Source organism: Arvicanthis niloticus, chromosome 2, assembly GCF_011762505.2.
Source record: "Arvicanthis niloticus isolate mArvNil1 chromosome 2, mArvNil1.pat.X, whole genome shotgun sequence".
NCBI classification, from domain to species: domain Eukaryota; kingdom Metazoa; phylum Chordata; class Mammalia; order Rodentia; family Muridae; genus Arvicanthis; species Arvicanthis niloticus.
In genome coordinates, this window is record NC_047659.1 from 142,539,896 (window position 1) to 142,562,342 (window position 22,447).

Here is a 22,447-nt window from a genome sequence, read left to right on the forward strand (position 1 = left end):
TTCTATGTGATATGCTAGCGCGTGTGTTGCAGGAGGGGAGTGCACATTGTATGTTTACAGTGCTGGGAACTGGATCCAGGTCCTTGTTCATGCTAGGAAAGCCCTCCATACCCAAGCTGTCCCCTAAGGCCCAATGCAAGGTATTGAGCTTGTCTCTAATGGAGTGCCCTCAGAGCCCAGGAGTGTTCCAAGTGATCCTGTCCTGGACTGAAGAAAATGTCACCACAGAAGACTTGACATTGCTAGATATCTAGCCAAGTGCCTAATTGAATTGGGGGAAATGGAGTGCTTGTCCCCAAATGTGTGGGTCCTCATGCCAGACGGTTGGCTCTTCCAATAACAAAGACCGCTTAGCAAGCTCCTGGCAAACACAGGACTTGGAGGGACTCCACTTGTTAAGTTAAAAGGGTACCCATAAGCCACCCCACCTCCCCACACCTCATTAGCTAAGTGACCCGACCCGATGGATTGGGGTTGTTTTAATATCTGCCTATTGACTTTGGAGAACGCCTGCCAAAAGTAAGATCTCAGTCTGACGTCCCCGATGTTGAGATGCACTTTCCTGACTCTTATTTGTCAAACAGGAGGCTGAGCCTGGGCATAGCCACGTCGCTGGTTGTAAGACCATTGTCAATAAAAACGTCTTACTTGCTAAGACACCAGGAAACACAGACCATTAGTTTTAAAGCAAGGTCTTGTTGTTGGGAAATTGGGAGGGTAGCCAGGGTACAGTGCCACTCACCCAACCCCACCCAAGGCAACTTGAAGAATGGCCATGAGACCTTTGACATGGATATGGGTTCCAGGACTTGTGTCAGGGCTCGGGGCTTCAGGGAAACATATGGCCCACCAGGAGTGACAAGGTGACTGTTGTGCCACCTCCGTATTTCTTTGGAATCAAGGCAATCTTTCAAAAACCAAGAGTGAAACTATCATGAGAGTTGGGTTTCTGCTCCAGAACACTCTAGAACAATCTAGCAACTTCCGGCCTGCCTGTCTGTTGGTGCTAGGTCCCTGTACTCCATCCCAGGCATTGGGCCTTAGCCTCCATTTCCCTGCTTGTTGCCTTGGTTCACCCATCCCAACTGGCACCCAGGGAGATAAGATGCTGGGGACAGTGAGAAGGGAGAGCATGGAGGCTGAGGGGACACTGGGTTGGGACTGCAGGAAGAGGTTGCCAGCCTTGCTCTCTTTTTTCTGTCTCCTGTGCTGCTTTCTTCCCACTGAAGGCCACATGCCCCCTTCCCACAAGGATAAGAAATGAAACCCTTGGGAGACAGGAGGCTCACAAGCCCCACCCCTGACTTCCCCTCCCTCCCCTGCACCTCGTACTCTGACAGCAGACCACTAAGGGCTAGCTCAGCCTACGCTGTGTCCCATCCCTGGCCGGAAATGGTTAGCTGCATGGGTTTGACAAACAAATTCCCAACCTACGCTGCTCATGACCCTCCTGACGTAGGCCGTGCTCGCTCTGCGAGGTAACAGGAGTGCTATTATCGTTCCTGTTATTACTGCCATTATGCTGGTGCATTAGAGGGCCTCAGAAGGGAGGGATAATTGGCTGCCATCACCCCAACCGGTGTGATTGGGCACCAGTGTACAAAGAGCTTAAAATTAAAGGCTGGCGTTGTCAGCATGGTGGGGGACAGAGTGGATTACAAAAGAGACGATCTCACCTGCTCCATTACACCCCCCCCCAGAGGCGCTAGTAAGAGGACAACCAATTTGGTGACTGATTTAGATCTGTCCCTTCTTTTGTTCCATGATGAGGGCCGCGGGGGCCACAGTGGGGGCTGTAAGGTCGCTCCAGAGTCGTGTGATTGGTAAATGTACTCAGGAGATCAACATTGTGCTTTTCTTTGTCGCGACCCCAGCACTGGATCTCTCCAAAGCATTCCTTGCTACCAGGTCGGGGTCCCTGGTCCCAGACTTGATCGTCCAGTAGAGAAGGAACATCTTGCGTTCGAAATTTCCCCGCTTCAGGCGCCTGGCGATGGTGACGGGTGTATCGCTCTTCAAGTCTCTGTCGTGGATGGAGGCACCATGTTCCAGTAAGGGCTGGATGCAGTCTGTCCTGCCCATGGCTGCGACCACGTGCAGGGGCGTCCTGCCCAGGGGTGATTTGGCCAGGCAGTTAGCTCCTGTGAGATTAAAAAGACCAGCTGGAGTGGTCTGTTCTCCTAGTCAGGAGTCCCACCATGTGACACTAAGGTACAACAAGAGAGGGAGCAGGGCTATGGCAGGGATACAACAGAGAGTTGATGCTGCTCTCAGGGACATGGTAGCCTCCTTTAGCTCATCACTTTTCCCATCTAACCTGGTCTCAGGGGACACCCAGAAAACAGCACATTCCAGTCTCCTGTTCCAAACATAGCCCTGCATCTTGCTGCCTGCAGAGCACTCTTGGATGGATTTGTCTGCCCATCTCACCGCCTATGCTCATTGCAACACTGTTTCCATCCCTTCCTTGAACTTTCTACTGTTTGCCTTTGCTTCCAAAGCACCAGTGCCATGTATCTCCTGACCTTACAGCATTCTGCACCGTGCCCCAGGCCCTTTGCACATGCTATTTCTGTTATACACTATACTTTTTCATTTCTCCCTTTTTAGGGTTTCAGTAACTTCCTTCCTTCTTCTTCCCCACAACCCCTATCTCTCCCCATACAAGCTCAGTAGGCACTGCATTGAATGCATCTCAAAGGTGACAGGCTATGGGATTAATCATTTGTAATCATTGGCTGGCTTTCCCTCCTATGAGCCACAAGGACAGAAACACAGAAGGCCTAAGCACTGCTGCTTTTATCCTTGGTACTGGGGAGGTGGCAGGAAATGGCAGCCTATGCATGGACCGATCCAGAATGTCACTGCCTCCTGTAGACAGATGGGCTAATGACAGAGGTCCAGCATGGACTTGTGGGACTGAATCAAATTCTGGGTAACCAAAACCAAGACACAAAAAAACCAAGGCGATTCAATTCAACCCAGCTGGCGCTGCGACTGTCACCAAACAGTCCAACTGAGCTGCGGCTGGTTGGTGAGGGGAAGCTTAGGTAGGCCCTGTGCCTCCCCTGCCCCTACCCCCACCCCCAGTGACGGCTGCAAAGGACAGAAGGCTTTGAGAAGCCCGTCGTCATTTTTTAATGGGTGCCTTCAAATACATCACAGTTCCATCAGAGTGGAGATGACTTTTTATGAGCTTAAAGGACTGCTGGGCTGTGAAAGCCCATCTTTCATTGTAGAAGAGAAGTGCAGAAAGGCAGTGTGGGATGGCAGGAAACATGGTGCTGTCACCCAACCATCTTGAGCTCTGTAGCAGAGATATGACATGCCAGTATCGCGCCCTGGACAGTTGTGTTGTCTCCCACCCTGTCTGATAGAAGGTGTGGGGGGGAGGATTGCTGAGGCTGAACAAGACAGCAGATGAAAAGGAAGAGATCCTTCATGGATGCAGGAGCTGAGAAAGCCAGAGGACTTGCTGGTACTTCCCAGTCTTCCCAAGGAGTGGGGTGGGCTCTCTGAAGCTATGGTATATGGTAGCTTATCTCTCAGTCTGGGATCATTTCCCCAATCAGGGAGGACAAAAGATTCCTTTGGCCAGACACAGTGCTGACCACAGCTTTGGACAGACAGACAGACAGACAGACAGAGATGGTCACCCCTAAATAGAGACATGATGGAAAGAGAGCATGACTGAGCATCTATTTAAAAGGGCCTCCTGTCAGCCTGCTGACCGTTCCATGGGATACCCAGGGTAAGGTTGTGTTGGACCACTGCAGAATCCACTTCAGGTGGAACAAGGATGAAGACAGACCACGGACTGCTTGGAAAGACCAGGCTAGGAAGTCCTCTGGACACCCCACCCTCGCCTCCACCTCCAGCCCCTGTTACTCCCTGTCCTATAACTTTGTTCTACCACAACAGAATGCTCCACAGACCTGACCTAGACAAGTGCAAGCCCCTGATGGGTGTGCCACAGGGTGCTTATGACCAAGGAGCCCAGCAGGAGACATGTTTGGTGGGTGAGAAAACTGGAACCTAGGGAGCCACTGCTGAAGTAACAAGATGGGTCATTTTTGTCCTCCCAACCAGACCAGGCCAGGCTTTCTGCAGAATTACCAAGTTCTAGAAGATACTGCACGGCATCCACATGGCCTCTGTGAGCAGAGATGTACAAGGCCACAAATGCCCTCTGGGCTGTCCACTGCCGCCACTGCTCCCCCTTAAAATGCTGTGAGTTCGCTGTCCGGTAGAAGGTATCTTCACTGATGCCAAGACATGACATCTAGGTGAAAGGAATAGATCGGGGTTGTCTCTAGAGCGTGACCTGCACCCCACCACGCGTGGACGTTGACTTAATCCTAACCGAGGTACACAGTAGGAGTGGAGGGGTACTTGGTGATCGGCACACACTCAGACAATGCAGCTACTCAGCACCCTGACTCCATCCCCACCCCAACCCCCACCCCAGCCAGGCAGGGGACACAGGAAGTCCTTTCTGCCAATGTTTTGAAGAGAGAAAATAAATTTGCCAATGTGTCCAGAGGAAGGTGCCTGTGGCCCTTGGGGGGAAAAAACGCCAGCTAACACAATGTGGTCCCCTGGTCGGAGCCCCGGGAAACGGAGTGATGGAAATCTGTCTTTCCAGTCCCTTTTTGTGCCTGTTGCCTCTGTCACCTCCTGGAACTTTCTGAACTCTGTTGGCAGAGAGACACCCATCACAGAACCATCTTGGGGAGGCGCAAGCCTTCACGAGTGGGAGGAGGGCCATGGAAACCACAGAGAAGACTCTGTGTTCTGGATGTCCCAGTCAGTGAGGGAGGGAGATGGGGAGGGGCAGTGGGGCCAACTGAACGGGGAATGGAGGGCTGGTGTTTATCTCCTCAGGCAGCAGACAAGCAGGGAGCTGACTAAACTTCCAGGAGAGAGGAAACTGGGATGTACAGAAGTAGAAGATAAGCTACAGCTGGGACTGCCTAGACTTTGCTCTTGTTCCTCAGGCCTGGGGTCTGTGACACAGAGATCACCAGAGAACACTGCCACCCACCCTTCCCTGGACGAATCCCAGCACCTGTTCCTGTACCCAACCTTCCTTTGAACCTTGTCCTACCAGGAAACTGCCTCTTCCCCCTGGGGAATCTCAGAGCTCTACCCTCAAAGTCTACTGAAGAAAGAACACACGCTTGCCCTGGTGCCAACCATTCATCCTCACAGATGGGTAAACACTGCTGTCCCAACTCTTCTCCTTCTTCTTCTCCCCCAGGGCTAATGGATAGTCCAGCAGGAGGCCTGACAAACATTAGGTGAAGGCTGCTGTCCAAGGCTGCCAGACCCCTACCCCCACTCCCAAGGCAGACAGAACCTTCTGGATAGTTCAGCTGCGTGTGCACGACACATGAGCCTCTGAGCACTAGGCTACCACCCCCATGTTCTTTACTAGGATTGAATTTGATTTTCAACTTGACCAATGTGTGGATAGAAAATGTACCACCTGGGCGCCACTGCGGGTGGGGTAAGCGGGTTTATGAGCTGTTAATAAGCCAGCCCAGGGGACTCACTCACAAGCCTAGACTGTCTGGAAACACCCCATGCAGGAGGCTCATCTGTCTTCCCTACTCTGAGGCCTTTATTCAAATTCTCACGCTAAAGACTGGGGTCCCTGGCCCCCTGATATTGAAAGAAGCAGGAAACCACCTTACTGGGGTCTCCTTCCACGGCAGCCAAAACTAGTTCCGTCCAACCATCATAATGCCAGATACACAATGTAATAACTGCTCCGGGAATGACATCGTAGAACTTCAGTGTGGCATCGTCCATCAAAATTCCTATGGGAAGCAATTTTTCCTTTTAACAAAATTAGGATTTCGAGAAATCACCGCATCAGTTTAGACCATGTCTGGCCCTGAATCACAAAAAGATACTTTTAAAATCTTGAGCAAACGGGGCAGGGGCGGGAGGCGGGGGGGGGGGAGTCTCTCACTTGATGGTCGCACAGGAGCCTGTTCGATGCCACTAAGGCTTTTTAGAAAATTAATTTGGCTCAGCTCAGATGAAAGCTGAACCCAAAGAGAAAAAAGAAGAAAGGGGGGAAATTCTACACACACAATGGTAATGATTTATAAAACTTTGTAATTACAGCTTGTCCTGATGGGGGAAAATCCACGAGTCAGTGAAGTCATTTTATAAGGCAAACTCTACAAATAGAACCTACTTAAATTTGAGCTATACATCACAGGCCCGACGGTGTACTTAGCAAGTTATATACCTTTAACTGAACACCGACTCCAGGGAATGTAGCCATTAGCTGGCTAAAGAGATGACAGTGACTGAAAGATCTAGCAACTGACTGACAGCCCACATCAGGGTTTTTCCACGTAGGTGCTTCACTGACATTGTCAACTGGGGACTCTATCCCACGCGCCGCAGTTTCTACGGCCTGTGCCCGTGACACATCAGCTGTACCTATAGCTCTTGCAGTCATGGATGTCCCCAGACGTTGTCCCTTGTGGGGATGAGACCGTCTCCCCTATAAGCCTGTGGTGACCTCAGAAGCAAATAGCAACACTCACTATATTTGGACTGTCAGATCAAGAAACCCAGGCTCAGACAGGTTTGGTGGCACACAGCTGTCACCCTAGAATTTGGGAGCTGGAGACAAGAGGATTGGGAGTTCAGGACTAACCTGAAGATGCATGAGATCCCATTTCAATAAATAATAATAATAATAATAATAATAATAATAATATAAGCACACTCTGGGAAAGACAACTCAAGGGGCATTATGCAGGGAGGGTTTTTAAAAAGGTAGTGGTATTTAGTTTCTCAAAACACATACACGTCTTTCTTGGCCACCTACTGTCTTAGAAACCACAGCTGACTTGGACTGCTCATAAACTATAACAATCTGCCCAGGCTACCCTAGTACCTTTGCCAAGTGACCAGAGTCCACAAACGTTCTGGGTTCTTGATACTTATTTTTGAGTCTCTATACCTGCACTGAGTGGTACGCCCTTGAATCCTCGTGATGGCCCTCCAGCCTACATGGATCTTCCTCCAGCTGGGAGCAAACTGAGGCTAGGCCTGGCTAGGATGTGACAAGGTGTGACTCCTGCCAGACTTGTGGGCACTGCATGATGATCGTACTCTCAGGAGGATGGAGACAGGGCGCTGGTCAGCAAATCCATAAATTAAGGTTTTATTTGTGGCTTGACTGTAGGAGCCCGCCTGTCACTGCTCTGAGACGACTTGACTTTCTAACCGTTTGGTGAACATCTAGGAGAGCCGTGTGTCTTCCCTCACAGGTCCTGTGCAGTCCCTAGCACATCCCCTTCGGCAGATGGGCAGCCACTACCTTGGGCTCAGACAAATGCTACTAATTATCAACAGACAAATGATCGCCAGGGGCAGTACTCGCTCATGAATTTGCTTGGAGAGTTTAGACAAGGCCACCGTGACGCTTCTTTCCCGCCATGATCTCACTTGCCCTTCCCTCTGCAACCTTGGAGGTGGGCAGATGTGCCAGCCACAGTCAATGTGGCCCGGCTTAGGGGTCAGGCCTCCAACAGTTGCTAAGTGACTGCTGAGTCTTAGCACTGTGACATCACCGTGAAGTCACCCACCTCTTATTCTCTCTCAGCTTGCTTGAATTTATTGCTTACTGAGGAGAATAAATGAACAAAAGGGGGTACAGAGTTAGGAAGACACGTAATTTTCAAATTCCTTGCTGGGGAACAACTACAGAGTCACCTATTACACCTCATGTCCTTCATGCCTTGCTAGCTCTGGACAGACTCAAACACAGCTTCTTGCTAAATAAAGTTTCAAAGAATGAATATATATGTATACACTGTATATGTATATGTGTATATATATGTGTATGTATATGATATATATGTATATATGTTTGTATACAATATATATGTATATATGTTTGTATACAATATATATATATATTGTATATATATATATATATATATATATATATATATATATATATATATATATATATATAAAATCATCTTTCAACTACTGTAAGAAAATCCATGGGCCATGGAAAACATTTAACCTATTTTTAAAAGTGCCGAGGAAGAGTGTTTTGGCCTGGCCTGCAGAGTTTGCAGAGTCATTCTTGTCCACTGGGGAACAGCACAGAGAATTCTAGAGCTAATGGGGCTCTGCTCTCCGGATTAGGAGACTGAGCCCAGGACAGCCAGTGCCTGAGAAAGCTGAGCGTGGGGAACAGGCTGCTTTCAGAGCTGACTCCATCACTCCCAGGCCCTGCAGTACTCTGCACTGTCTCCGGGATACCGGCTGCTCACATTCCCCGGGCAGCCCAGAGGTTTCTGTTGTTGTTGTTGCTTTTGTTTTGTTTTGTTTTTTGTTTTTCAATCTTCATTTTCTTGAAGTGTTTTTGCGTTGATTTCCATCGGGTGGGGAGATGATGGAGCCCAAGGGGCTTTGATCCTGTTCTCATATCCTAAACATTGTAGGGAATGGGGATGGGGCAGCCATGTCTTCAGGTTGAGGGAAGGGTAGACAGGCTGTAGGAGCCTCTGGCTTCCACTGGGTGCCTCCTCATGGAATTTGTCTAGATATGGGGTTCATGGGGGTCCAGATTCAAGAGAACTGAAAGGACTGGATCTAATTCTGCAGGGCTCCCTGTGAGCCCCCAGTGTGGGGAGGGACACAGCTTGCAACTTGGGATTCAGAGACCAAGTAGGTTAGTGCCAAGATTGGGGGAGGGTCTAATAATCATGGGCAAGGATTGCTTTGAGTTCTGGGGTCCTGATGAAAGCAGGATTTACTTTGTGTTTGGGGTTTCCATGGAAGCAAGTCTTGCCATCTGGCTGGGGGTCCTGGTTTTGGAGGAATCTGTTGGCAGGATTTGGGGTCTTTGGATGGACTTATTTAGGCAGCTCTGGTTGGTAAGCAACTGAGAGGAATCAGACAGCTCTCCTTTGAGATTTAGGGTCTTGCTAGTGATAGAGTCTGCTCTAAATTTGGGGTTCTGATTTGATAGGTTTGGCTAACTGATCTGAATTGAGTCTCAGGGTCCCCATGAGTCAAGGTTGGTTTGAACCTTCATTTCCTCACAGGGGATAGAGCTGGCGTCAGCTTTGAGGTACTCATGAACACATGGTTTTCTTGAGGGTGGGAAATCAAAGCTAGGCAAGCTTGACTTCCCTGTCTGGGGGCGTGGGGGGGGTTCCTCCTGTGGACTTGACTCATTCAATCCTTGGAACCTTTATGAGAATACTTGGCTTGGACTGGGGTCCTGCTGTACTCATGGGGAGCTTGAGGACTGGCTTTCAGAGGTGGACTGAGTTGGGTTTGGATGTGAGGGTCCAGCTGTGGGCAAGGTCCATTTTAGGATCTAGTATCCTTGTGAGGACTAGAGTTTGGCTGTACAGATGAGTGGTGATAGCTGGGGGGAGGGGTGTCTCAGAGTTGGGTACATAGGCTCTGTGCTGATGCTTGTTATGTGGGCGGAGTCAGCTCTGGGATTTTCGGTGCTTGTGTGGCCAGGGGCAGCTAGAGGATTTGAGGGTCAAACATAGCAGTGTGTGGACAGACTGTGGGACCTTGAGGTAGGTAGGGTTTGTCCCAACTTCAGTATCCTTATGTGGAAACAGCTATGGAGGACAGCTTGTCCTGATGGTCATATGGTTAGCTTGGGGGGCTTGGGGCTCAGATTTGGTCAGGCTTGTTTTGATTTGGGGTCCTATGGTAGGTAAGGGTTGGAGTTTCAGTGTCCTCATGTAAATGCAGCTGCTGGAGGATCTGGGGTTCTGAAGTAGTAATAGCTAGTCTGTAGATTTTTGGGTTCAGTCTTGGGTAGGTATATCCTGGATTTGGGGGTACCAAAGTGGGAAGTATTTGGTTTATTTCTGATATCCTTATGAGTAAGCTGGTGGAGTACTTGGGGTCCTTAGACAGTGATAGCTAGCCTAGATACTTGAGGTTCAAACCTGGGTTCAGGTTTGTTGTGGGCTTGGTGTTCCAGGATAAGCAAGGTTCATTTGAGTTTTAGAATCTCTGTATACACAGTTAGTGAGTTTGGAGAGCTGCAGTAGTAGCTAGCCTGAGAGATTTGGGTGTTTAGCTTTGAGCAGGTGTGTTCTGGGACTGGGGTTGTAGGATTGACAGGTTTTATTTTGAATTTTAGCACCCTTGAAAGAGTATATAGTTGGTATGAGTTGGGTGGCGGCGGTGTCTGTGGTAGTTGGCTAGTGTGGGAGGGAGATCTTAACATTCAGCTTTGCTGTGGGTTTGGGGTTCCCGGAGGGGAAAGTTTGATCTGAGTTTTAGCATCTCAGTGTAGACACAGTTGAAGGTAGCTTGGGTCCATCTAAAATAGCCATGGTTACCTTGAAGACCTGTTCATGCTTGGTCTGGATTTGGTGTTTCCAGAGGTGGGTAGGGTTTTGTTTGGTATCTGAGTGGCCCGTGGGGACAGGGGACCTATGTTCCTGAGGCAGTGGTATCTAGCCTAAAGACTGAGCTCAGTCTTGGCCAACTCTGTCCTGGGTCTTAAAGGTCCCAGGTCTAGCTGGCTTCTTCTGTGTTTGTGCAGCTCTGTATGGACACAGTTGATTGGGTTTTAGGGTTAGGGTTCTGAGCTAGTTACTTTCAACTTGGAGATTTGGGGTTTAATCTTAGGCAAATGTCTTCTGCCTTTGGAGATCTGAGGCCAGCAAGATCTGTCCCAGCTTCTGAAATGCTTGCATAGACAAGCTGGCTGAAGAATTCGGTATTCACCACTTAGGGGTTGTTTTGGATCCAGGCTCTCATGGGGGAAAGGCCTGTCCTGTGGTGGGGGCAGGGGGCTGACTAAGGCCGACTTTTGTTTCAAGTGTGCAGTCTTAGGGAGACATGCACAAGAGGCTTAGGTTCCCTTATGAAATCAAGAGGCTGCCCGGAAGGTCTTGTGGTTTGAGATTTGAGGTTCTGAGTAGCCTGGACCTATTCAAGGTCGGCAAACCACAGCCTGGGACAGACACAATGAATGTGTACCAGATTCACCTTTATATTTGGGGTAATTAAGGCACCCACTCATGTGTTTGGAGTTAGGAGCCCATGAGTGGCCAGCGCTCCAAGGGGCCTTTCTACATGGGGCTTGAGGTAGTTGGGGTTGACTTGGTCACCTTGGATTCTCTGGTAGCTAGGAGTGTCTTGGGGACCCAGGGCAGGAGTGGGCTGGGGGCCCTTGCGTGGGAGGAGCTCATGGGGTGCGGGAAGGGGTCGGGCAGGAGCCACCTTGGTCCAGGAAATGCAGCCGCTGCAGGTTGAAGGGGATGCCGACCATCAGGTCCAGTTCTTCTTTGAGCTCCCGCACTGTCATGTCGTTGCGGCAGTTGGCCACGCGGAACAGCTCTCCAGTCTCCTCCAGTCTCACCCGCAGGACATAGACGTCAGGGGCCAAGTCTGGGGACGCGGTGGAGGCGAGCGGGTCCCCTGTGTGCCCCTTAATCCGTGGGCGGGCCCGGCTGGAGGGCTGAGCGGGGCGCGCGCCGGCCTTGGGGTCGCCCCCCTGCCGCTTCTTCGGACGCGCGCCTGCCCCCGCCACGTCTACCGCCCTCCGCATGGCCCGCGTCATTCCGTGCGTCATCGCCGCCCCCGCCTGGGGCCCCCGGGACAGGAGAGGGGCGCCCGCGCTTCCGGAGACAGCTCCCCCCTCCACCACCACCCTCCTCCGCAGCCCGCGCCAGCCTCCTAGCCCTGTGGGGAGCCTCTTGTCTGTTCAGGGCAGTCTGCATGATTAGGGAAAAACGCTGGGCCCACAGTTTCTAAGGTGGTCGCCAGGCTTGCCATCATGTGCTTTAGAAACAGCAATTCAAGCTGACCTGGGCCACGCTGGAACAGGCAGAGGCTTGCATGGAAATGGCATCAAAGTCGTGTGCCCTGACGTTGCGACATCCTCGGAGGGAGAAAATTATGGAATACATTTGATGTGAAGGCTAAGTTTGAACCTTTTCAGGGAGAGCTCACACCCTAGAGTTGGGAGGGTGAAGGCCCTCAAACGCCAGACCCAAAGCAAGGTCTTTAGGAGCTGGAGGAAGCACGTCGGAAGGGGAAGAGAGCCAGAACGCCCTTCGAAAACTCTGTTGTTACCCAAGAACAAAATAGAAGCTTGGAAAATACATTTTGTGTAGCAGTTACAAAAATTTGGGCTAAGGCATGGTGGTCCAGGACATCTACTCACGTGGGGTAAGAGGCACATGCAGTTCAAGATCCTATAAACGGAGGGTGGTTTAATCCTTTTATATCAGAGAGGCTCATTCTAAATGACAGATAATTATAAATGTGTACAGTGAACAGGCTGGGGCTCTTACTGGGGTCTTACAGTCTTCTTTCCCCACTGCAGTTCGCAGTTCTGGGCATCCATTCCAAAGAAAAGTTTCTAGGTATCCTGTAGCCACCGTCTTGATAGGAGGCTGGTCTTGTCATAAGTGGTCAATTTAATTTCAAGACCTAGATTCTACCTCAGAACACTAAATATTTATTTTTATTTTATCTTTATTATTTGTTTTTTGAGACAGGGTTTCTCTGTGTAGCCCTGGGTGTCCTGGAACTTGCTCTGTAGACCAGGTTGACATACTGCCTACCTCTGCTTCCCAAGTGCTATGATTAAAGGCGTATGTCACAGCCTGGCTTTTTTGCTTTTCTCTATAGAAAATTATGCTCTGTAAAGAATCCAAGATTCTAGATGAATAATTTTCCTTACTTTTAGACCAACAGATTTTAAGTTTCCATTACCTAAGCAGTAAAAGGTTGTCTGCTGCAGAAGCCCTGCAGCATGCCCCATGTACTTACTGTAGACATAGTAAACACGATGTGGGCCATTTTTTGTTTTTAATCGTTTGTCTTTAACTTTAGTTAGAATTTAACTAAATTAATTAGTTAATTTTTAGAATTAACTCTTTGCTAAAGTAGCTCATATGTTACCTGTGCTTGGAATTTGAGTGCTTTTTTTTAAGATTTATTTATCTTATGTATATGAGTGTACTGTGGCTATCTTCAGACACAGCAGAAGAGGGCATCAGATCCCATTACAGATGGTTGTGAGCCACCATGTGGTTGCTGGGAATTGAACTCAGGACCTCTGGAAGAGCAGTCAGTGCTCTTACCTGCTGAGCCATCTCTCCAGCCCAGTACTTGAGTTCCTTACATATTTCCTAGTCTCTTTGGAACAGCATAGACACATTCCTTTCCTTTTAAATAACAAGATCAATAGTATTTGAGGACCTGCAGGGATATCCTGTATAACAGGAAATTCAATATGACTTTACAGTTTATTTTTTAAAAGAAGCACCTGTGTTCCATGGGCTACACACTACTTTGCCTTGTTAAAACCAGAAACATGCCGGGCAGTGGTGGCACACGCCTTTAATCCCAGCACTTGGGAGGCAGAGGCAGGCGGATTTCTGGGTTTGAGGCCAGCCTGGTCTACAGAATGAGTTCCAGGATAGCCAGGGCTACACAGAGAAAGCCTGTCTCGAAAAACCAAAAACAAAAAACAAAACAAAAAAAAAAAAAAAAAAAAAAAAAAAAACAAAAAAAAAAAAAAAAAAAAAAAGAAAAGAAAAGAAAACCAAAAACAAACAAAAATTCTGAAACACAAAGCAGGGACAGACACAGTACAGAACCATAGTCAAATGTTTAGGAAACATAGAATCATCAATTAATGAAAAATGTTTAAACTGTACAGCATCCTTTTGTTCATCTGAAATTCAATAGTAGGAAATTAAGTTCTGTGTACTTAAGCCAATGTAAAAAATACAGAACTCCCTAAATTAATGGTATTTGTAGAAAGTTCTGGTTAAAAGTATGGCTTCTTTTCTTTCTTTTTGTCTTTTTCTCGTTCTTTCATTCTTTCTTTCTTCTTCCTCTTCCTCTTCTTCTTTTTTTGAGTCTAAAGTGTAACCAGTATCTGTGTATCTCAGCCATCAGTCCCTACACCACCCACCAAGTCCCTGGACATGTCCACAGTAAAACAACTTCATGACTCTAGCTACTGTCAGAGACCAACACACATTTTCACAGTTTCCGAGTTAGGGAAAGGGTGAGGGCTGGAGAAGATGTTCTGGACACAGCATTTTAGCTCCCCGTAGTACCCGAGAGGAGCTAGAAGACAGGGGCTAACAGCTCTTCACTAGGCTGCTTTTATACGGACACTCTGAAAGTCCACAGGGCGAGCTGCATTTGCAGCAATCCGAAGCAGAACGAGACTTCAAGTGACTCGTTTACTCACTGCAGAGGCAGTGATGTTCCATCCATGGATCCTCCTCCTGTCAAGTCATTTACATATGTACAGTATTTCAGCTGGACATAAAATACAGTGCCATCAACTCCATTTTCTGAGAGACGACTAGGGCAGCAAGCCCAGAAAATACTTACAAGCTTCTACTAAATTACTTTATTGGCAAGGGGAGCTGTATTCGTGTTTGGTTTCCTTGAACAGGGCTTTGTTACATAGCTCTGACATGCTTAGAGTTCTCTATATTAGCTTTGAACTTTTGATCTCCCTGCTCCAGCCTTCCAGGTGCTCGAATTATAGATGTGAGCAACTGTACCTGTACTTCTGAGGGGGAGATTTTAAAAACAAGTCTTTCCTCAAAAGCAAACTGCTGGCTACAGCTGATGCTGAGGAACCCCGAGAGCCGCTGGTACCTGGACCCACAAGCTCTCTACAATCTGCCACCGAGCAGGTCTGCAGGGCGGGAAGTGCTAGGCTGTCATCACCTGAAAGAAGCCTCATCTAGAAGCTCTATTCAACTAACTGGGTTCTCTTCAAGTCCAAGCCACATGTGCATCAGAGGCATCCCTGTCACAGAGTGCTAGTTCTAGTTTTTCAGTAGAGTGGTGTCTATAGCATTCTGCATTTTTGGTTCTAAGGAAGAAAAAAAAAAAAAACCAAAAACAAAAAACCCCACAAAACCAAACATCTTGATGCTGGTTAGACCACAGAGCCAAGAGAGGCTCTTTAACAACTTTAAGATGATGGTTCTCAACATTTCTAAAATATGCTGAGAAAAAAGTTTGTGTTACTTGTGCCATGAACTGTGTTGTATAATATATCCTAGTTCTGTGGTCTTTTAGGCCACACCAAGACCCTGGATAAATTTTCCAAAAATAGTCTTGTACCTAAGTCCTTTCAGATGAAAAAATTCCTTATTCCAAAAGTATTTCTGAGATTTTAATTGTGGCCTGCTAGTAGTGACACTTGCTTTAAAAGTTAAAGTAAGTAAACCTTTACATGCATCTAGCTCTATAGTTCATGAGAACTGACTTGTGGGGAGCAGGGCAGAGAGAAGGCTGGAAATGCACAAGTGGGCCCACAGCATGGTGGGAAACAAGATAGTACAGACACACAGCCGGCATGCAGTGTCACTTAGGGTTAAACAGCCCAGTGACATCACACTGCAATAGCTTTGAGACAGGCTCTGGCTTCTTTTCCTATCATAACTGGAACTGAAAACAGTGTGATAGTTTGTATCTGGGGTATCTTTGTTTAGAAACAGAATTATGTTCATCCAGTGTACTACCATCCAGCCTGCTCTAATTCTTTGGGGACCTAGCTGGCACCTGTCACAGCCAGGGTTAACAGAGAAGACAGCAAGGCCCACACACCCTTCTCTAGCAGTGTCTGCCACAGTGCCTTGGCCAGCAGAACCTTCACATTTGGCACAGGAGCTGATATCAGGCTCAGGAGGCTGGGAAGCAGGCGTGCCACAAACTGGTCCACAGGCAGAGGCTCTTCACTCATCACAGCGTGCAGCAATGAGAGCCCGGCGGTGACTTTCCCAAGAGTTCAAAGCACATATATATGCTTCTGTAACTGTAAAGACATTACTTCAGAATCTATAGGTTTGAGAGGTATGTGTGTGTTTGTGTGTGTAGGGGGAACTTTTAATTTCAAGAACTAGATATAGTTATAAGTAGTTTATAGTTTTTATAACTCACTACCAAGGAATGGCTGACAAGGACTGCAAGGTCTAGAAGAGAGCCGTGGGCTCTGGAGGCAGGCAGGTGTAGACTGGAAACTTAAACTGTTTGCTTTGTGGCTTCAGGTCAGGTGTTTCCGTTTTTTGAGCCAGTTTCTTCAACAGTGCAGTGGCTGGCTACTTTGTGCCAATCACCTCGCACAAGGCCACCATATTGTACACACCTGGGCAGTAACAATTTGTTCAGAGCCCTGCCTTTAAGACAGGGATTGGCTGCCAGGCTAACCCAAATGCTGGCCCAGGCTCAGGCCTCTGAAAGCTAGTCATGCCTACTCAAGTCCATCAGTAGAGTCTGCACTGCCCTCTAATTTACAGAGTGCTAGAGGACACACCTTCTTTCTTCTCACAACTGATTCTGAAGAGCAACACTAGCCTTGTTTTATGGGTGAGAAAATTCTGTACCAGTGTGGTGGTGGCACTGAAAGTCTTATGACGAACACATGGGTGGAGACTTGAGCCAGGAACATGAACTCTGGTTCCTGTGGGTGTTCCCTCTAAAGGAAGTTGGTATCAGGGTGAGTTAGCATCATGGTGACAGTGTCTCAGGGTCATCAACAGGCTCTGGTGAGTTAGCATCGTGGTGACAGTGTCTCAGGGTCATCAACAGGCTCCTCAGCCAAGCTTGCTCTCACAGCTGACTGCATCTGGTCAGAAGGGTGTGAAACAGCAGGGTGCACAGTCCCCCATACAGAGACACTGCTTTGCCCAGGCCACTAGCAGGGAGCTCAGAAACAGGCTCTAGGCCAGTGAGGTCTCACTCTAGACCTGCCTTGTCACCCTAGGACCTTCTCCCAAGAGCTGTGCTCAGAACACAGGGGTGAACAAGTCTCTAAGGTACACTACCTCAGGAGCATCCATCCCTAGCACTGTGTTTTCCTGAATTTTCTACATCTTTAACAATAAGTATTTTTTCTCAAAAAAAGATCTTGTTTTTTTTTTAAACAAAATGAATTGGTATCATTTCTTGTTTATTTCTCACATTTTTCTAAATTCCAGATAGTTAAAAGCATAAAAGCAAAAAAAAAAAAAAAAAAAAAAAAAAAAAAAAAAAAAAATACCCCCCCCCCCCAAAGCATTTCTGTAAAACAATGTGAATACTGATGTTTCTTCTTCACATAATGGCTGTGCAGTGGAAAAATACTGGCTATGTCCTTCTAGCCCAACAGGGGGCGCTTGTGAGTCCTCTCACTGCAGTTGTTTACCAGGCAGCAGGCAAGAGGCCTGCAGGACTGGGCTTAGGATTGGCTCCATCAAAGCTGTCTGTCAGCAAAGCTCCTGGAGATGGCGTTCACCCCCTTTGCCTTTGTGGTCCCAGAAGACAGCATAATGAAACACCAAAATGATTAAAATAATATTTTGGGGAACAAAACCCTCAAAACCAAAACCATAGCTTTCCATGTCTAGTGGGATCCTGACTAGGTCACTTGGCCTTTTGAGGGTTAATGCTTCACCTAAAACAACTACCCTTAAAGGTAAACAGGCACGCTGTCATGTTCCACCGTGGTCCATACTCAGGAGCCATTACTAGAGAATCAGATGTACTAAGATGGCTGACATTCAAGCCAGCACTCTATGACACACACATGCACAAACATTTCCAAGGTACTAGTCAGAGGGGGTTACTGAGACGGCAAGGTGATATAAGCTTGAAGCCTGGGACATGAAAAGGGGTTCCTACACTCTGACCTACCACTCAGGTACAGCCTGGAGAAAGTGTAACAGCTCTGAGAGGGCTGGCTCTGCCGGGAGAGCTGGCTGGCTCTGCACGGATTTCATCTTCAGGATATACAGTACACAGTACACAGTAGGTACCGACTGTGTCTGGGGTGTGAACAAAGTGCTCAGGGTGACCATGGACAAGATACTGTACCTCATAGAGCTGGTCAGTCTCCTACAAGGTGAGGAGGCTCAGTAAAGTTTCCCTAGCCTCTGCCAGGGAAAGGAATCCATAGGCAGATTCTCCCGTGGCTGTGCTAAGCCGGCATATGTAAGCAGAAGCCTGCCTTCCAACCCACTCAGAGCAATGCCAGCATGTGAGCTCCTAGATGAAACTAAGCCTCAGAGCACAGGCACCGCGGAAGAGAACTTCCCCGGCATCACCACCACCTGTGAGCACCATCAGAGAGGCAGCCGTGAGGCCGGCTTCGGGCTGCAGTGCCTGCCGGCTGAGGCAATTACAGGCAGCGCTCTCCACAGCACACGGCATCCTCATGTCCACGTTCACCTTCACAATCAATTTACAAGCAAAGGAAAGCATCTCCTTCAGTTATCACTAGCACACGCAGAGGAGATTTTCAATCGGTCTTTAAAATACATACATGCACATAACCCTCTCCGAGGGAAATAAAAAAACAAGGTCAGTAACATTAGACAAATCCATCAGCAGAAGGGCTCCGGTTTGGAAAAAACATCACCTTTCAAAATGAATCCATTGCTATCTTTGAGGGCAGGGCATTTTTTATAAAATCTCACTATCATCAAGAAATTTAAAAATCACTATTTTCAAGTAAGACTTCTTCTCTAGGGCTGGGAGACATCCATAAAAACCAGGATTACTTCTTCTGCCCAAGGCTTTGTTCATCATGAATTGTTATACAAAGCTGTGGAAATTCAACAACAAATATACACATGCACAAACAAACAAACAAAAAACCCTACGCTATTATTTAAAGAGTTTCGTATACAAAATGATTTCTGCACAGCTCCCATTATGGAAGCATAAATGAATAAAAAGGCTATCCTGAAAATTGATGAAACAATATAGCTTCTAACTGCAAAAATTAAAAGCTGGGCTTATAGAGAAAATGACAAATAGAGCCCAGAAAAAAAATAAAAGATGGAAAGAGAAAGTTCTATTTGCAAGAATGTGTAAATGCTATTTACAAGGCCGGCTCCTTACTAGCTTGAATGAAATGCAGCGTGCTTGAGAAACTTTGCTTCAACCTCAGGGCAACGTGTGTCAGGTAACCGTGAACGTTGCTGGGGTCGTACAAATCCAAGACCAGCATCAGCTGTTGCCTGCAAGCACAAGCAGAGGGACCCCTACCACCTTAGTTACCGAGCAGTTCCCGCTCCTTCCCTCCGTCGGCCGCGCGCGGGCGCAGCGTCAGCGGGAGCAGCGGGTGTGCCGAAGCCGCCGTGCATTGTGCACCGCGCGTTTTGTAAAATAGGGGTTCGGGCGTTCGGGGAGTGGGTTTGGGGTTCCAGCGTCCGATTATGGTTGAAACACACACAAGTCTGCCCTACACCAGACCACGTAAAAGCAGCCAAGGGCTGCAGCACTTCCCGGGCCGCCTTGGCGAGCCAGAGCGAGGAGCCGAGCGGCGGATGGCGGCGCCCGCGCTCTTTTCTTCGCCGTTTCCCCTTGTTCTTTCTCCTTCTATTTTTTTTTCTTTGCTCGCCCCTTCCTCATTTTCAACATCGCTTTCCCTGTCGTTGTTCTATCTCGATCGCTTTCCCCTAGCGTTTTCGCCCGCTCTTTCTCAATCTGTTTCCTTTTATTCCCCGGCATTTGCTCGCGCGCTTTCCCCACTTAGCCGTCTGGCTCGCCTGTCCTTTTCCCCTCGCTCCTTCTCGGAAGGGTTTTTTTTTTTTTTTTTTGCCCCTCGCTCCTTCTCGGCAGGTCTTTGTTTTGTTTTTCCCCTCGCTCCTTCTCGATAGGGTTTTTTCCCCTAGATCTTTCTCGGCGGTCTTTCCCCCTCGCTGCTTCTCGGTACATTTTTTTTCCCCTCGATCTTTCTCGGCGGTCTTTTCCCCTCGCTCCTTCCCGATAGCTTTTTTTCCCCCCTCGATCTTTCTCGACAGGTTTTTCCTCCTCGCTCCTTCCCGATAGTTTTTTTTTTTTTTTTTTTCCCCTTGATCTTTCTCGGCGGGGTTCTCCTCGCTCCTTCCCGATAGGTTTTTTTTTTTTTCCCCTCGATCTTTCTCGGCAGGTTTTTCCTCCTCGATCCTTCTCGGTAGATTTTTTTTTTCTCCGATCTTTCTCGGCAGGTCTTTTTCCCTTGCTCCTGCACGCTATTTTTTTTTCCCCTAGATCTTTCTCGGCCGGTTTTTTCCCCTCAGTCCTCCTCGCTATTTTTTTCTCCCTCGATCTTTCTCGGCCGGTTTTTTCCCCTCAGTCCCCCTCGCTAGTTTTTTTTTTTTTTTTTTCCCTCGATCTTTCTCGGCAGGTTTTTCTCCCTCAGTCCCCCTCGCTAGTTTTTTTTTTCCCTCGATCTTTCTCGGCAGGTTTTTCTCCCTCAGTCCCCCTCGCTAGTTTTTTTGGGTTTTTTTTCTCCCTGCTCGATCTTTCTCGGCAAGTCTTTTCCCCTCAGTCCCCCTCGCTATTTTTTGTTGTTGTTGTTTTTTCCCCCTCGATCTTTCTCGGCAAGTCTTTTCCCCTCAGTCCTCCTTGTTAGGTTTTCTCTCCTCGATCTTTCTCGGCAGATTTTTCTCCTTCGCCTTTCTGAGCTAGGTCTTTTTCCTCTTTTTTCTCCCCTCGGGTTTTCCATAGATCTATCCGCCGCTTTTCCTTGCTCTTTCCCCGCCTAGGTTTTTTGCTAGGTCTTTCTCCTTTTCTCGGCAGGTCTTTTCCCCCTCGCTCTTTCTTGGTAGGTTTTTCTCCCTCTCTTTTTCTCGCTAGGTCTTTTCCCCCTCTCTCTTTTTCCCCCTCGGCTTTCCTCTAGGTGTTTTTCCCTCACTTTTTTCTGTCTCGCCGCGGCCCCGCTCGGCTCGGGTGAGAAAGAGGAGTGTGATTTGTACGCGGGCAGAGGAAATGAAAAAGGGCGGGGAGGAAGCGGGCGGCGGCGAGCGGCTTCATATCGCTCCCGCCGTCGGCGGGGGAAAATGAGGCCAATATCGCAGCCCTTATCGCGGCCGGCCGCTGCAATAAGCCTAGCGATGGGAGATAGGGCCCGGGCCGCCAGGGGCCCGTCCAGCACCCGCCGCCAGGGGGCGCAGGGCCGCCGCGCGGGGCTCAGGTTGTTTTTCCAGTTCTTTGCAGGAGTGTGCTGAGAACATAACATAATGACTAAACCTCAATTTCTCAAATTAAGGATAATGATTAAAGCTCACAGCAAAGAGAAAATCTTCCGGTTTGCTCCTGGCACCGGCCAAATCATATCCTAAATAGCTGCAAAAGCCTGATGGATTTCTTCAGGAAGACAATTATTCGAGAGATGACTAAGTTGTATGTACCTAAGGGGGGGAAAAAGAAAAAGAAAACTAAAGATACAGAAATGGACCTCAACAAAAGCCCAAACAAGCATCCCACAAACACCCCCCCCCCCCCAATCCCTAAAGTCTCCACCTAGGAAAGGGGCACTGAAGCACGCTCTCCTTCATTCCTAGCAAAGCCTAGAACATTCCTTGGGCTGACACTAGACAGGAAGTGAAGAGTACTTCACACAGGTGTGGTACAAGCAAGAAAGCTGCATGGGGGCATATTTTTATTTACTAGCTGTCTCATCCGGGAGAGATCTTTTCAGACCTGAACACTGCCCAGCATCCTTTGTTTGCTCAGGTGTATGAGGTATACCATGTGTCCTACAGAGAAGGCAGCACACAGAAAGTTCAAGAAAGCTTTGCAAACCCACTCCAATTCAAAGCGAAATACTGAAGAGTGGGTGAGTCATCTTTTATTTGGTTCGAATAAACTGCTTCATAGAACAGTAGAGCACTCCAATGCCAGAGCAACTCTAGCCTTGTCTTCATGTGAAAATGGATGTCTCCCCAGAGATGGGGGGTACATCTATAACTCAGAGCTTTGGAATTCTGTTTATACCTTAATAAAAACATAATCTTTTTATCCAAAAGAGCACTGTACTGCTAGTTCTGAAGTCAATTTTAAAGAGAACGCTCCCTTGCTGACTTGCTTCTCATGGCCATAGACAGGGCTTACTCACTCTGCTGGTTCATACCAAACCCTCCAGTTCAGGCTGCTGTCAGTCGACACCAACTCCTGCAGCTGGCAGAGAGGTGCTCTCTCCTCTTGTCCTCATGAAGCAACTGTTGAAAATACATCTCCATAAATGACATGTCAGGCTCAAGGTGACCCCAGGACCCCTTTATTTCTCTGCAAGCTATATGTTTCTCACCAACCAAAAAACCTGTCTCCCTCATACCATGCTACCTATACAGCCCCAGGCATGGATGACTCTACATTAGCATGGTTGATAGCTGGTACCAAGTACAAGCATATTTTCAACAATGCCTGCCTTCTGTCTGGTGGGAAAGCACATGACCACACCCCAGCCCACATATCTCTCTCTAACCCTTGTGCCTGAAATCCTTGTGCTTTCCTACCCAAGGAAGTGTGTCTTTGTGTTTGGTGGATAATGGCTCTGCTACCCCTCTGGCTGAGACCCCTCCTCTGTAATGAAAGGCAGGATCTGAGTGGGGTCAGTGAACACCAAAGTCCCTCTTAGAGGCAACCCTGGGTCATAGTCACTCCACAAATTCATCTGTCT

The 22,447-nt window shown here is 48.2% G+C and overlaps 2 protein-coding genes across 17 annotated transcripts in view; both read right to left on the reverse strand.

Annotated features, from left to right (window-relative positions):
• Positions 1–678: 678 nt before the first annotated feature.
• Positions 679–11,586, reverse strand: Ankrd60 (ankyrin repeat domain 60). The gene is made up of 4 exons (XM_034496669.2): positions 11,254–11,586; positions 5,692–5,822; positions 4,117–4,282; positions 679–2,141 (listed from the first exon to the last, which is right to left on the reverse strand). The coding sequence occupies exons 1-4, from the start codon at positions 11,579–11,581 to the stop codon at positions 1,834–1,836; spliced, it is 933 nt and encodes a 310-aa protein (XP_034352560.1). The 5' UTR covers positions 11,582–11,586; the 3' UTR covers positions 679–1,833.
• A 642-nt stretch (positions 11,587–12,228) lies between these two features.
• The window catches only part of LOC117703469 (uncharacterized), an 83,260-nt gene continuing 73,041 nt past the window's right edge, over positions 12,229–22,447 (reverse strand). For 14 of the 16 annotated variants that reach the window (XR_013109061.1, XR_013109063.1, XR_013109059.1 and 11 more), the window contains 2 exons: positions 21,884–21,986; positions 18,288–21,176 (listed from right to left, as the gene is read on the reverse strand). Coding sequence is in view for 2 of the 16 variants with exons in the window: in XM_076930332.1 (XP_076786447.1) it covers positions 21,912–21,986 (75 nt within the window). In the remaining 14 variants the exon portion in view is untranslated. Of the gene's footprint in view, positions 15,836–18,287; positions 21,177–21,883; positions 21,987–22,447 lie in introns of those variants that run through there. The other 2 variants (XR_013109058.1, XR_013109057.1) reach the window with 2 other exon arrangements.